General features: G+C 44.8%; 1 protein-coding gene across 1 annotated transcript in view; it reads right to left on the bottom strand.

Annotated features, from left to right (window-relative positions):
- Positions 1–14,097, bottom strand: part of LOC143285568 (cyclic nucleotide-binding domain-containing protein 1-like) — a 63,556-nt gene that overhangs the window by 26,512 nt on the left and 22,947 nt on the right. Inside the window, exons 6-8 of the mRNA XM_076592960.1 lie at positions 10,662–10,810; positions 5,544–5,683; positions 5,017–5,078 (exon numbers count right to left, since the gene is read on the bottom strand). Coding sequence (XP_076449075.1) covers positions 5,017–5,078; positions 5,544–5,683; positions 10,662–10,810 — 351 coding nt within the window. The remainder of the gene's footprint in view (positions 1–5,016; positions 5,079–5,543; positions 5,684–10,661; positions 10,811–14,097) is intronic.

Below are 14,097 nucleotides of genomic sequence, written 5' to 3'. Positions count from 1 at the left end.
CATCATGCCAGGAGAGAGCAGTAGAGTGGAGGAGTGACGTCATGCCAGGAGACAGCAGTAGAGTGGAGGAGTGACGTCATGCCAGGAGACAGCAGTAGAGTGGAGGAGTGACGTCATGCCAGGAGAGAGCAGTAGAGTGGAGGAGTGACGTCATGCCAGGAGAGCACAGTAGAGTGGAGGAGTGACGTCATGCCAGGAGAGCACAGTAGAGTGGAGGAGTGACGTCATGCCAGGAGAGAGCAGTAGAGTGGAGTGACGTCAAGCCAGGAGAGAGCAGTAGAGTGGAGGAGTGACGTCATGCCAGGAGAGAGCAGTAGAGTGGAGGAGTGATGTCATGCCAGGAGAGCACAGTAGAGTGGAGGAGTGATGTCATGCCAGGAGAGCACAGTAGAGTGGAGGAGTGACGTCATGCCAGGAGAGCACAGTAGAGTGGAGGAGTGATGTCATGCCGGGAGAGAGCAGTAGAGTGGAGGAGTGATGTCATGCCAGGAGAGAGCAGTAGAGTGGAGGAGTGACGTCATGCCACGAGAGAGCAGTAGTAGGGGAGTGACGTCATCCGAAGGGAGAGCAGTAGAGTGGAGGAGTGACGTCATGCCACGAGAGAGCAGTAGAGTGGAGGAGTGACGTCATGCCAGGAGAGAGCAGTAGTGTGCAGGAGTGACGTCATGCCAGGAGCGAGCAGTAGAGTGGAGGAGTGACGTCATGCCAGGAGAGAGCAGTAGAGTGGAGGAGTGACGTCATGCCAGGAGTGAGCAGTAGAGTGGAGGAGTGACGTCATGCCAGGAGAGAGCAGTAGAGTGGAGGAGTGACGTCAAGCCAGGAGAGAGCAGTAGAGTGGAGGAGTGACGTCATGCCAGGAGTGAGCAGTAGAGTGGAGGAGTGACGTCAAGCCAGGAGAGAGCAGTAGAGTGGAGGAGTGACGTCATGCCAGGAGAGAGCAGTAGAGTGGAGAAGTGACGTCATGCCAGGAGAGCACAGTAGAGTGGAGGAGTGACGTCATGCCAGTAGAGAGCAGTAGAGTGGAGGAGTGACGTCATGCCAGGAGCGAGCAGTAGAGTGGGGGAGTGACGTCATGCCAGGAGACAGCAGTAGAGTGGAGGAGTGACGTCATGCCAGGAGAGCACAGTAGAGTGGAGGAGTGATGTCATGCCAGTAGAGAGCAGTAGAGTGGAGGAGTGACGTCATGCCAGGAGAGAGCAGTAGAGTGGAGGAGTGACGTCATGCCAGGAGAGCACAGTAGAGTGGAGGAGTGACGTCATGCCAGGAGAGAGCAGTAGAGTGGGGGAGTGACGTCATGCCAGGAGAGAGCAGTAGAGTGGAGAAGTGACGTCATGCCAGGAGAGAGCAGTAGAGTGGAGGAGTGACGTCATGCCAGTAGAGAGCAGTAGAGTGGAGGAGTGACGTCATGCCAGGAGAGCACAGTAGAGTGGAGGAGTGACGTCATGCCAGTAGAGAGCAGTAGAGTGGAGGAGTGACGTCATGCCAGGAGAGAGCAGTACAGTGGATGAGTGACGTCATGCCAGGAGACAGCAGTAGAGGAGTGACGTCATGCCAGGAGAGAGCAGTAGAGTGGATGAGTGACGTCATGCCAGGAGAGAGCAGTAGAGTGGAGGAGTGACGTCATGCCAGGAGAGAGCAGTAGAGTGGAGAAGTGACGTCATGCCAGTAGAGAGCAGTAGAGTGGAGGAGTGACGTCATGCCAGGAGAGTGCAGTAGAGTGGAGAAGTGACGTCATGCCAGTAGAGAGCAGTAGAGTGGAGGAGTGACGTCATGCCAGGAGAGAGCAGTAGAGTGGAGAAGTGACGTCATGCCAGTAGAGAGCAGTAGAGTGGAGGAGTGACGTCATGCCAGGAGAGCGCAGTAGTAGAGGAGTGACGTCATGCCAGGAGAGAGCAGTACAGTGGATGAGTGACGTCATGCCAGGAGCGAGCAGTAGAGTGGAGGAGTGACGTCAAGCCAGGAGAGAGCAGTAGAGTGGAGGAGTGATGTCATGCCAGGAGAGAGCAGTAGAGTGGAGGAGTGACGTCATGCCAGGAGAGAGCAGTAGAGTGGAGGAGTGACGTCATGCCAGTAGAGAGCAGTAGAGTGGAGGAGTGACGTCATGCCAGGAGAGAGCAGTAGAGTGGAAGAGTGACGTCAAGCCAGGAGAGAACAGTAGAGTGGAGGAGTGACATCATGCCAGGAGAGCACAGTAGAGTGGAGGAGTGACGTCATGCCAGTAGAGAGCAGTAGAGTGGAGGAGTGACGTCATGCCAGGAGAGAGCAGTAGAGTGGAGGAGTGACGTCATGCCAGGAGCGAGCAGTAGAGTGGAGGAGTGACGTCATGCCAGTAGAGAGCAGTAGAGTGGAGGAGTGATGTCATGCCAGGAGAGAACAGTAGAGTGGAGGAGTGACGTCATGCCAGGAGAGCACAGTAGAGTGGAGGAGTGATGTCATGCCAGGAGAGAGCAGTAGAGTGGAGGAGTGATGTCATGCCAGGAGAGAGCAGTAGAGTGGAGGAGTGACGTCATGCCAGGAGAGAGCAGTAGAGTGGAGGAGTGACGTCATGCCAGGAGAGAGCAGTAGAGTGGAGGAGTGATGTCATGCCAGGAGAGAGCAGTAGAGTGGAGGAGTGACGTCATGCCAGGAGAGAGCAGTGGAGTGGAGGAGTGCCGTCATGCCACGAGAGAGCAGTAGAGTGGAGGAGTGACGTCATGCCAGGAGAGAGCAGTAGAGTGGAGGAGTGACGTCATGCCACGAGACAGCAGTAGAGTAGAGGAGTGACGTTTTGCCAGGAGAGAGCAGTCAATGGAAACAGTGAATCTTTAAATGAGAGACAGAGGCCACACCTGTGTTTGAACAAAAAATATTTCCTGTAATGCTGATGAATCTTTTGAACTTCAGCTTTAGATCCCAGATCAAAATCACGTTTACTATCTGAAGTCATTCAGTGTATTGCCATTAGAAAAGCCTGCAGTCAAATGCAATGAACATAACAACTTAAGTGACAAATGTGTGCAGCAGCACCAACAGCGCTTGGACCTGAAAACATAGAAAACACTACTGGATCAGGCAGTCTGAAAACATACAAAACACTACAGTTTCAGGCAGTCTGAGAACATAGAAAACACTACAGTATCAGGCAGTCTAAAAAAAAAAAAACCACTACAGTTTCAGGCAGTCTGAAAACATACAAAACACTACAGTATCAGGCAGTCTGAAGATATACAATACACTACAGTATCAGGCAGTCTGAAAACATACAAAACACTACTGCATCAGGCAGTCTGAAAACATACAAAACACTACAGTATCAGGCAGTCTGAAAACATACAAAACACTAAAGTATCAGGCAGTCTGAAACATACAAAACACTACAGTATCAGGCAGTCTAAAACATACAAAACACTACAGTATCAGGCAGTCTGAAAACATACAAAACACTACAGTTTCAGGCAGTCTAAAACATACAAAACACTACAGTGTCAGGCAGTCTAAAACATACAAAACACTACAGTATCAGGCAGTCTAAAACATACAAAACACTACAGTATCAGGCAGTCTGAAACATACAAAACACTACTGCATCAGGCAGTCTGAAACATACAAAACACTACAGTATCAGGCAGTCTGAAACATACAAAACTACAGTTTCAGGCAGTCTGAAAAATACAAAACACTACAGTATCAGGCAGTCTGAAGATATACAATACACTACGTATCAGGCAATCTGAAAACATACAAAACACTACAGTTTCAGGCAGTCTAAAACATACAAAACACTACAGTTTCAGGCAGTCTAAAACATACAAAACACTAAAATATCAGGCAGTCTAAAACATACAAAACACTACAGTATCAGGCAGTCTGAAACATACAAAACACTACTGCATCAGGTAGTCTAAAACATACAAAACACTACAGTATCAGGTGTCTGAAAACATACAAAACACTACAGTATCAGGCAGTCTGAAAACATACAATACACTACGTATCAGGCAGTCTGAGAACATAGAAAACACTAGTTTTCGGCAGTTTTATGCTAAAATACTTACCAACAACGAAAAGAAGACTTCAAAGATGCATAATTTGTAAAAATCTTGATTTTCATTATTTTGACTCAAATGACGTCTTTGTGCACAGCTGAAAATAGCTGGCGCGACCTTAGCCAGGTTTTTGTGTGCTGCATCACATATTGTTCAGCAATTTTGATTCATTGACTGATAAAATCAAAAAAGAAAATCATTTATGTACAGTGTTTATGACATCTTTTAATATATATTATAAAAACAACAACAACAACAACAACCTGAAATGTTGTATCAACAAAAACATACATTTTCAGTTTTCACCTGCCCTGTGCAAGGAGTCTTATTGAACTGTGTTAAAATCAATTCTTTGCAGACACAAATCACTTCGTGAACTACAAGGTGTGTAACACAAAGACTATAGTGTGAAAAGGAAGACAGGCAGGCAGACAGTCAGTCAGTCAGGCAGCCAGGCAGGCAGACAGACAGGCAGCCAGGCAGGCAGACAGGCAGCCAGGCAGGCAGGCAGGCAGAAAGACATGCAGGCAGGCAGGCAGAAAGACAGACAGGCAGACAGACAGGCAGAAAGACAAACAGGCAGACCGACCGACAGACAGTCAGACAGACAGACAGACTGATAGACAGTCAGACAGACAGTCAGACTGACAGACAGGCAGACAGACAGACAGTCAGACAGACAGACAGACAGACAGACAGGCAGACAGACTGACAGACAGTCAGACAGGCAGACAGACAGACAGTCAGACAGACAGGCAGACAGATGGGCAGACAGACAGGCAGACAGTAAGACGAGCAGACAGACAGGCAGACAGATGGGCAGACAGACAGGCAGACAGAAAGACGAGCAGACAGACAGGCAGACAGATGGGCTGACAGACAGTCAGACAGTCAGACAGACAGACAGGCAGACAGACAGGCAGACAGTCAGGCAGACAGACAGGCAGACAGACTGACAGACAGTCAGACAGACAGACAGACAGACAGTCACCTTGTGGTGCTGGCCTTCCCCGTGATGGCGTGCAGTGTCCCAAAGCAGTCACCCACTTCCAGCTGAAACATTGGGTGTGTGCTTTGTCTTCATTGCTCAACCAGTTCATCAATTAATTCATAAGTAATTTAGCAGCAGTATCAGCAGCAACACCAGCAGCAGTAGTAGTAGTGGTGGTAATAGTAGTAGTGGTAGTAGTAGTTCTAATATCTTTTATCTGCCTGTCTGTTTTGTCCTGTTTCTGTTGAGCTAATGATACTGATACTGATCCGTCCACATGTTGTTTTATTTCTGTTTATCTACTGATCTATTTGTTCTATTTGTTGTTCTATTTCTGATTATCTACTGACCTATTTTTTGTTCTATTTCTGTTTATCTACTGACCTATTTATTGTCCTATTTCTGTTTATATACTGATCTATTTGTTGTTCTGTTTCTGTTTATCTACTGATCTATTTGTTGTTCTATTTCTGTTTATCTACTGACCTATTTGTTGTTCTAAACACTTTGCACTGACAATCACTGACCACTGTGTTGCAGTTTTCCAGAACGGGTGTTGGAGAGCGAAGTTCAAGTTCATCAAGTTCAAGGCCAGTGTAGACGTGAGGCTCTGTGAGGGGGACAACTCTTCCTCGCAGCACCATGTGAAGGCCTGTGTTCCCAAACACTGAAAACACAGTGTCTTCATGTGCAGAATTGAACAGACACTCAGTCAAAACACAGCGTCTTCATGTGCAGAATTCAACAGACACTCAAAACACACAGAAAACACACAGTGTCTTCATGTGGAGAAATTAACAGACACTGAAAACACACAGTGTCTTCATGTGCAGACATTAACAGACAATGAAAAAGTCATTTTTGACTCACTTGTGTAAACAAAGTGAGTCTATGTTTTAACCCGGTGTTCGGTTGTCTGTGTGTGTGTGTGTGTGTGTGTCTGTGTGTCCGTGGTAAACTTTAACATTGACATTTTCTCTGCAAATACTTTGTCAGTTGACACCAAATTAGGCATAAAAATAGGAAAAATTCAGTTCTTTCCAGTCATCTTGTTTATTTGTGAATGAAATCAACATATGTATGTATGTACACATTAAGTCAACCCACATATGCAAACATACATATACACATATTAAGGCTGCAAACTATGCACAGTGTATCTGCACATGCACACACTTATACACACATCCTACTGGATTCCTATTCCAAAGAAGCCATTCATGTATATGAGAACAAGTGTTCTGTCATGTATGTGTGTGTGTGTGTGTGTGTGTGTGTGTGTGTGTGTGTGTGTGCATGTGAGTGTGTGTGTGTGCATGTGAGTGTGTATGTGTGTGTGCATTGCACACACAACAAACACACCTGTAAAATCCGATTTTCTCCACAAATTCCACAATGACACACAAAGAAACACACCTGTAAAATCCTTTCCAAACCCTACACACACACACAACAAACACACCTGTAAAATCCTTTCCAATCTCTACACACACACACAACAAACACACATGTAAAATCCTGTTCAAACTATATACACACCAAACACACCTGTGAAATCCTTTCCAATCTCTACACACACGCACCAAACACACCTGTAAAATCCTTTCCAATCTCTACACACACACACAACAAACACACATGTAAAATCCTGTTCAAACTCTATACACACCAAACACACCTGTGAAATCCTTTCCAATCTCTACACACACGCACCAAACACACCTGTAAAATCCTTTCCAAACTCTACACACACACAACAAACACACATGTAAAATCCTGTTCAAACTCTATACACACCAAACACACCTGTAAAATCCTGTTCAAACCCTACACACACACCAAACACACCTGTAAAATCCTGTTCAAACCCTACACACACACCAAACACACCTGTAAAATCCTGTTCAAACCCTACACACACACCAAACACACCTGTAAAATCCTGTTCATTACCTACACACACACCAAACACCCCTGTAAAATCCTGTTCATTACCTACACACACACCAAACACACCCCTGTAAAATCCTGTTCATTACCTACACACACACCAAACACACCCCTGTAAAATCCTGTTCATTATCTACACACACACCAAACACACCTGTAAAATCCTGTTCATTACCTACACACACACCAAACACACCTGTAAAATCCTGTTCAAACCTTACACACACACCAAACACACCTGTAAAATCCTGTTCATTACCTACACACACATCAAACACCCCTGTAAAATCCTGTTCATTACCTACACAGACACCAAACACACCTGTAAAATCCTGTTCATTACCTACAAACACACCAGGATGCACATGAATCTATCTGTGAATGCGCAGATGACTGAATAGTCCAATCTGCGCACGAAATGTTCGCTGACACTTGGGGCAGACAAAGACAGGCATATCATTGTCAGGGGGTTTGTTTGCCCGTGACTTTCTGGCCTGCCTCTTCTGAACAGCTGCAGCAGTCCTGTTGACCTCGCACAACTTGGCGCCTTTGTATACAGCAGCGCGCCATTTGTCACGGTCCACTGCAGATTCCTCCCAGGAGTCAGGGTTGATATCAAACGCTTTAAGAGAGACTTTCAGAGTATCTCTGAAGCGCTTCTTCTGACCTCCGTGTGATCTCTTCCCTTGTTGCAGCTCGCCATAGAAGAGCCTTTTGGGCAGCCGATGGTCTGGAATGCGCGCCACGTGTCCAGCCCAGCGAAGCTGGGACTGCATCAGGATGGTGAAGATGCTGGGAAGGGTGGCTTTTGCGAGCACCTCTGTGTCTGGGGTCCTGTCTTGCCACTTGATGTTCAGTAGCTTCCTGAGGCATGTTGTGTGGAAGTGGTTCAGCTTCTTGGCATGTCGTTGGTACACTGTCCAAGTTTCGCAGGCGTACAGTAGTGTGGGGAGAACTACTGCTCTGTAGACCTTTAGCTTGGTCTCAAGACTAATGCCTCTTCTGTTCCAGACATTTGCACTGAGTCTGCCAAAAGTTGCGCTTGCTCTTGCAATCCTGACGTTCACTTCATCGTCGATGGTCGCATTTCGTGATAGTGTGCTGCCAAGGTATGTGAACCGCTCCACCGCACTGAGTCTCTGACCGTTGACTGTGATGTTGGGCTCAATGTAGGGTTTCCCTGGGGCTGGCTGATGGAGAACTTCAGTTTTCCTCGTGCTGATGGTAAGGCCAAAGTTCCTGCTGGCAGTGGCAAACTTGTCGACGCTGAGTTGCATGTCAGCTTCAGATCCAGCGTTGAGGGCACAATCATCAGCAAACAAAAAGTCTCTGATGATGTCTGTCATGACCTTCGTTTTTGCTTGAAGCCTTCTGAGGTTAAACAACTTGCCATCTGTTCGGTACTTTAGGCCGATTCCAACATCGCCATCTCTACACACACACCAAACACACCCCTGTAAAATCCTGTTCATTATCTACACACACACCAAACACACCCCTGTAAAATCCTGTTCATTATCTACACACACACCAAACACATCTGTAAAATCCTGTTCATTACCTACACACACACCAAACACACCCCTGTAAAATCCTGTTCATTACCTACACACACACCAAACACACCTGTAAAATCCTGTTCATTACCTACACACACACCAAACACACCCCTGTAAAATCCTGTTCATTACCTACACACACAACAAACACACCTGTAAAATCCTGTTCATTACCTACACACACACCAAACACACCCCTGTAAAATCCTGTTCATTACCTACACACACACCAAACACACTTGTAAAATCCTGTTCATTACCTACACACACACCAAACACACCTGTAAAATCCTGTTCATTACCTACACACACACCAAACACACCCCTGTAAAATCCTGTTCATTACCTACACACACACCAAGCACACCTGTAAAATCCTGTTCAAACCCTACACACACAACAAACACACCTGTAAAATCCTGTTCATTACCAACACACACGCCAAACACACCCCTGTAAAATCCTGTTCATTACCTACACACACACCAAACACACCTGTAAAATCCTGTTCATTACCTACACACACACCAAACACACCCCTGTAAAATCCTGTATCATTACCTACACACACACCAAGCACACCTGTAAAATCATGTTCATTACCTACACACACACCAAGCACACCTGTAAAATCCTGTTCATTACCTACACACACCAAGCACACCTGTAAAATCCTGTTCAAACCCTACACACACGCCAAACACACCTGTAAAATCCTGTTCATTACCTACACACACACCAAGCACACCTGTAAAATCCTGTTCAAACCCTACACACACAACAAACACACCTGTAAAATCCTGTTCATTACCTACACACACGCCAAACACACCTGTAAAATCCTGTTCATTACCTACACACACGCCAAACACACCTGTAAAATCCTGTTCATTACCTACACACACGCCAAACACCCCTGTAAAATCCTGTATCATTACCTACACACACACCAAGCACACCTGTAAAATCCTGTTCATTACCTACACACACACCAAACACACCTGTAAAATCCTGTTCATTACCTACACACACACCAAGCACACCTGTAAAATCCTGTTCATTACCTACACACACACCAAACACACCCCTGTAAAATCCTGTTCATTACCTACACACACACCAAGCACACCTGTAAAATCCTGTTCATTACCTACACACACCAAGCACACCTGTAAAATCCTGTTCAAACCCTACACACACGCCAAACACACCTGTAAAATCCTGTTCATTACCTACACACACACCAAGCACACCTGTAAAATCCTGTTCAAACCCTACACACACAACAAACACACCTGTAAAATCCTGTTCATTACCTACACACACGCCAAACACACCTGTAAAATCCTGTTCATTACCTACACACACGCCAAACACACCTGTAAAATCCTGTTCATTACCTACACACACGCCAAACACCCCTGTAAAATCCTGTATCATTACCTACACACACACCAAGCACACCTGTAAAATCCTGTTCATTACCTACACACACACCAAACACACCTGTAAAATCCTGTTCATTACCTACACACACACCAAGCACACCTGTAAAATCCTGTTCATTACCTACACACACACCAAGCACACCTGTAAAATCCTGTTCAAACCCTACACACACAACAAACACACCTGTAAAATCCTGTTCATTACCTACACACACGCCAAACACACCTGTAAAATCCTGTTCTTTACCTACACACACACCAAGCACACCTGTAAAATCCTGTTCAAACCCTACACACACAACAAACACACCTGTAAAATCCTGTTCATTACCTACACACACACCAAGCACACCTGTAAAATCCTGTTCAAACCCTACACACACAACAAACACACCTGTAAAATCCTGTTCATTACCTACACACACAACAAACACACCTGTAAAATCCTGTTCATTACCTACACACACGCCAAACACACCTGTAAAATCCTGTTCAAACCCTACACACACAACAAACACACCTGTAAAATCCTGTTCATTACCTACACACACAACAAACACACCTGTAAAATCCTGTTCATTACCTACACACACACCAAACACACCTGTAAAATCCTGTTCAAACCCTACACACACAACAAACACACCTGTAAAATCCTGTTCATTACCTACACACACGCCAAACACACCTGTAAAATCCTGTTCTTTCCACACTTCCAGCTGAGCCACGACACACAGTTCCTTCAGAACATTGTTGGAAATGTTGTCGGCAAAGAAGGTGAATGTTTTCAGGATGGAGAAGATCCGGTCGTTGTCAGAGGCTGTCCTTTCAAATGGCCTGGACAGAACAGTGACTCCAGTAATGGCAGTGACAAACATGATGATGTCCCTGACTTTTCACACCCCTGCTTCCTCTTCCTCTCTCCATGTGTACCCCCACCCCCACCCCCACATCTCTTCTTGCTGACAGGGCTGGGCGGAAAAAGGCATGTACATTAATTTGTCTATCTCATTAACATGGTTTCAGATTATTTTCATTTCTTTCATTTTGCTTCGTTTCCAGTCCATCGATTGAAATAGCCATGCCCATGGTTTGTATGCATTTAAAACCAACTGTTTTGGATTCTGTAGAGCAATAGGATCATGTTTTAAAGGAACAAAGGTACATATAATTGCTCTGTGGTGTAATGTAATCAACTTAAAACAACCTGGAAACACCAAACCAGACAGCCTCTAAAAATTAAAAAGGGAAAATCTAATTTCTGGCACAATAATCACAGGTTTACTAAAACGTCTTTGAAGACTACAAATAGACTCATTAAGAGATAAACAAATAATAGAAAAATAAACAGATAAACAAACACACACATGAATAGATAAATAAATAGATACCAGCCGCCGTGGCGAAGTGGTTAGCATCGCGGACTGACGGCTTGGAGGACGCGGGTTCGAATCCCAGCAGAGGTGGGTTTTTCGGCCTGTGGCCGGCTCCTACCCAGAGTAGAGTGTGATGTGGGCTTAAATGGGGAGACTGGGACTACACAGTCGAATGTCATCCACTTCAAGGGCGCGTCTTCGGGTGTGTTGCTCTAATTACCTGACCAACACTGCAAGTGTCTGTATCTCTCAGGCCTGGTTAACGCCAGGATATCATTATGACAGGAAGCGTAGAGTACAGCCTTGTCACGCAGTCCCAAACCAAAATGGACCCCCATAGCAACATCGTCATCGTCATCCTCCTCCTCCTCCTACATCATCATCAATATAAACAAAACAGTCTCAAAGTCTGTGGCCTTTCATGCCCTGCTCTCATGGTGACCTCAGTTTCGATACCCCTCCACATCTGTGCTTGGAGTGAGTCCTGTCAATGTCTTCAGTATCGGCAGATTCATGGGGGGCTGTTGTTTGAGGGACGTGGTGGCGGTCTCCACTCTGGGAGGGACGCTCACTCAGTCTGGCTCTGCGACTAAGCCATTATTGTCGTTAGCAGGGGGCTTAGTAGGTGGCGTCCTAAGTACGTTGAATCAGAACAGGCACCACTGAACACCACCGAAGTGACTCATGGTCTCCTCTGGTGTGTGGCCTCCTGGCAACCTAACATCGATGGCTTCCTGCGGACTACCGACGGTGGAACTGCGACGGACGAACCCGGGTGTGGCCGTGTATGGGGGAATCTAAATGAGCGGCGTGGGACTAATGCCACTGAAATGGTGCAGATAATGGAGCAGAAAAAAAAAGAAAAAGAAAAAAGAAAAATAAATAAACAAACAAATAAATAAATGTGTATTGTATGTAAACTGTACAATATACACTATCTATCTATCAATCTATTGATTGCGTTTCCGCTTGCTCTTTTTATTATCTTTTCTTTTTTCTTGGTTGTTGTTGTTATTAAAAATTTTCAGTTTCCCCCCTTCCATTGACAAGTACCTATAATCCCCCCTTCCATTGACAAGTACCTATAATCCCCCCTTCCAATGACAAGTACCTATAATCCCGCCTTCCATTGACAAGTACCTATAATCCCCTCTTCCATTGACAAGTACCTATAATCCCCCCTTCCATTGACAAGTACCTATAATCCCCTCTTCCACTGACAAGTACCTATAATCCCCCCTTCCATTGACAAGTACCTATAATCCCCCCTTCCATTGACAAGTACCTCTAATCCCCACATATTGAACATTAAAATGACCACAAACCAAAAAGTATGGCCGTCAAATGAAGGTCTACGGATTGTCCATTCAAATATCAAGCATGCAGTTAATAAAACTGCTGATATATCTTCCTTGCTAACTAACCATAGAAAGACATTTCATGTACTTGAGCTTTCAGAATCGAGACTTTCCGAACATATCAGTGATGCTGACATGTACATTCCAGGATATGATATCATCTGAAATGACTCCACCAAAACCAGAGAGACTGGTCTCCTTGTCTATGTCAGCGAATCCCTCACCTTCAAACGTCTACCTAATTTAGAAAAACACGATGTAGAATCATTGTGGATAGAAGTGAAGCTGAAGAACACCCCCTCAATTTTAACTGGTTTCTGTTATAGGAATCCCGCAGAACGGGTGAACTGGTTAGACAGATTCACTGCAATGATAGACGCTGTCACTTTAGAATCAAAGGAAATTATCTTACTTGGTGACTTCAACAATGACCTTATCAAAGTAAATAAGCAGTGGAATCAAACAATGAGTTTCTTTAATCTACATCAGTTAATCAGTACACCCACCAGAGTCACGTCCAACTCACAGACGCTCATAGATCACATATACACTTCCAATAAAATCAGCATATTAGAGACTTGTGTCCCTGTCTTTAACTCCAGTGATCACGATCCAATTTGTGTCACATGGGGGATAAATAGAGTAAGAATTTCTAAAACAGGTCACAATAAACAATAACCTATCGATGCTTCTCAAAATTCAATGAACAACTGTTCATAGATGACGTGAACAAATCCAGACTTTCTTCTGTATACGATATCACAGACCCAGATTCAGCAATTGAATATTGGACCACAATATATACAGGGATATATGATAGACATGTTCCGCTGAAAACTATCAGAGTGAAACACAATCCAAAACCAGCTTGGAGTTCCAAAGGGTTGGAAGAGGCAGGCTACATTAGAGACCTTCTTAAAGAACATGGCTACCACGAAGAATCAAAACAATTGAGAAATGCAATAAACTCACATAAGCGCAAAGAAAAGAAGAAATATTACCGAGACTGATCAAAGGCATTTCGGTGAATCAGCTAAATACACACTTTTCCACAATAGTCAAGAAAGTTATTACCACAGATTACACAAAACTGAATCAACTTGAAAAGTTAAAATTATATTATTGTGAAAAGAACACCTCAGTCAAGTTAAATATTCTACCCATAACAGTATTTGAAGTCTATAACTACCTTATCCATCTAAAACAGACAGGAGCCCATGCACTGGATGGCATCGACAGCAGAATTCTCAAACTAGCCGCTCCAGTTATCACGGATACATTAACGTTCATTTATAATCTGTGCATCGGCAAAAAATACTTTCCGAATGCATTTAAGAAAGCAAAAGTTGTTCCTATTTGCAAATCAGGGGACACCTCCGATCCTTCAAAC

The sequence above is a fragment of the Babylonia areolata genome, chromosome 9 (genome assembly GCF_041734735.1).
Source record: "Babylonia areolata isolate BAREFJ2019XMU chromosome 9, ASM4173473v1, whole genome shotgun sequence".
NCBI lineage: Eukaryota > Metazoa > Mollusca > Gastropoda > Neogastropoda > Buccinidae > Babylonia > Babylonia areolata.
This window is presented reverse-complemented; position numbering and strand designations above follow the sequence as displayed.